Raw genomic sequence first — 1,185 nt, forward strand, 5'->3', positions numbered from 1 at the left:
CTATATATACTATATATATATATATATATATATATATATATATATAAAAGATTTTAATATAAATTTCTTACTATACTATCTAACAATAAGTGGAAACTACTCATAGATAAATATATGACATCACATCATAAATACTTACCTTCTTTTTCCTCATCATCAGCAGGCTGATAAAAGCTAAGACCTAATGAAACCAATGCTGCTACTTCTAAGATGATTAACGTGACATCTTGCAATGCTTCCCATACTAACTGTAAAAATGTTTTTGGTGGCTTTGGAGGTATCATATTGGAACCAAATGTATCTCGCCTATGTTGTATGTCCGCTGCTGATCCACTAAGACCTACATAAACACACAATTATCAAAATATATTTCTCATCATGTTTTTCTATGTCAGAAAATTTTATTTGTTATGATTCTTAGATTGGTGGTCCAGTTTTTACATTTAAGTCTTTTTAAGAAGTCTTAAGATTAATGTCTAAGTCAATTATAGAGCCATATTAGCATCTTAAGACATTATTTAAGACGATCTTAAAATAACAATTGATTATGAATATCGGCTTAAGCTTTCAGAAATTAGAAGAAAGGTATGTGAAGCTTATCTCTTGTCGACATAAATGCTCTGTCCTAGCGAGATACAGCTGACGAACCTACCTTCATTGGGTGAAGTATACAGTTTTTTACAAATCTCCTGCACACCACCGTAGCCATTGATCTTGTTGACACCTTCGCGACCCCGGAGCTCCATAAGCTCGCGGAGTTGCTTAAGCGTGACACCATATTGGGCCGGCCGGCCGTCTATCGTTGCCATGATATCCCTGTCGTCTCCGTTGGCCGAAGCCAACTACTATTGCGCTTCCGCAAGGCTACCACAGCTCGTATTATTCTCTGGCGTCTCTGCTCCACTGGCCTCCAAGTGAATGGAGGACCAACGGCTGAAACATAAGAGAGACCTTCTTCAATTATCAAGTTTACAAGATGCAATGAGATGCTAAAATGGTATGGATATAAACATACATGTTCCATGTTACATTCATATACACATGTTTAATTCCATTTGTAACTTAAATTATCGCAATGTACCCACTGACTGAAAATTACAGTCTATAAGCCACATCGACGCGTCTCGAAAAAAGTATTAAATAGACGAAATCTACCATCGCGAGGCGTGTAGCACACATCGTTGC

At 36.8% G+C, this 1,185-nt stretch overlaps 1 protein-coding gene across 1 annotated transcript in view; it reads right to left on the minus strand.

The window, feature by feature from the left end:
* LOC105621441 (plasma membrane calcium-transporting ATPase 1-like) overlaps nt 1-809 on the minus strand; it is a 30,925-nt gene extending 30,116 nt beyond the window's left edge. The window contains exons 1-2 of the mRNA XM_012202911.1: nt 653-809; nt 136-340 (exon numbers count right to left, since the gene is read on the minus strand). Coding sequence (XP_012058301.1) covers nt 136-340; nt 653-809 — 362 coding nt within the window. The remainder of the gene's footprint in view (nt 1-135; nt 341-652) is intronic.
* Nucleotides 810-1,185: the final 376 nt, after the last annotated feature.

This window comes from Atta cephalotes, assembly GCF_000143395.1.
Source record: "Atta cephalotes unplaced genomic scaffold scaffold00033, whole genome shotgun sequence".
Lineage (NCBI taxonomy): Eukaryota > Metazoa > Arthropoda > Insecta > Hymenoptera > Formicidae > Atta > Atta cephalotes.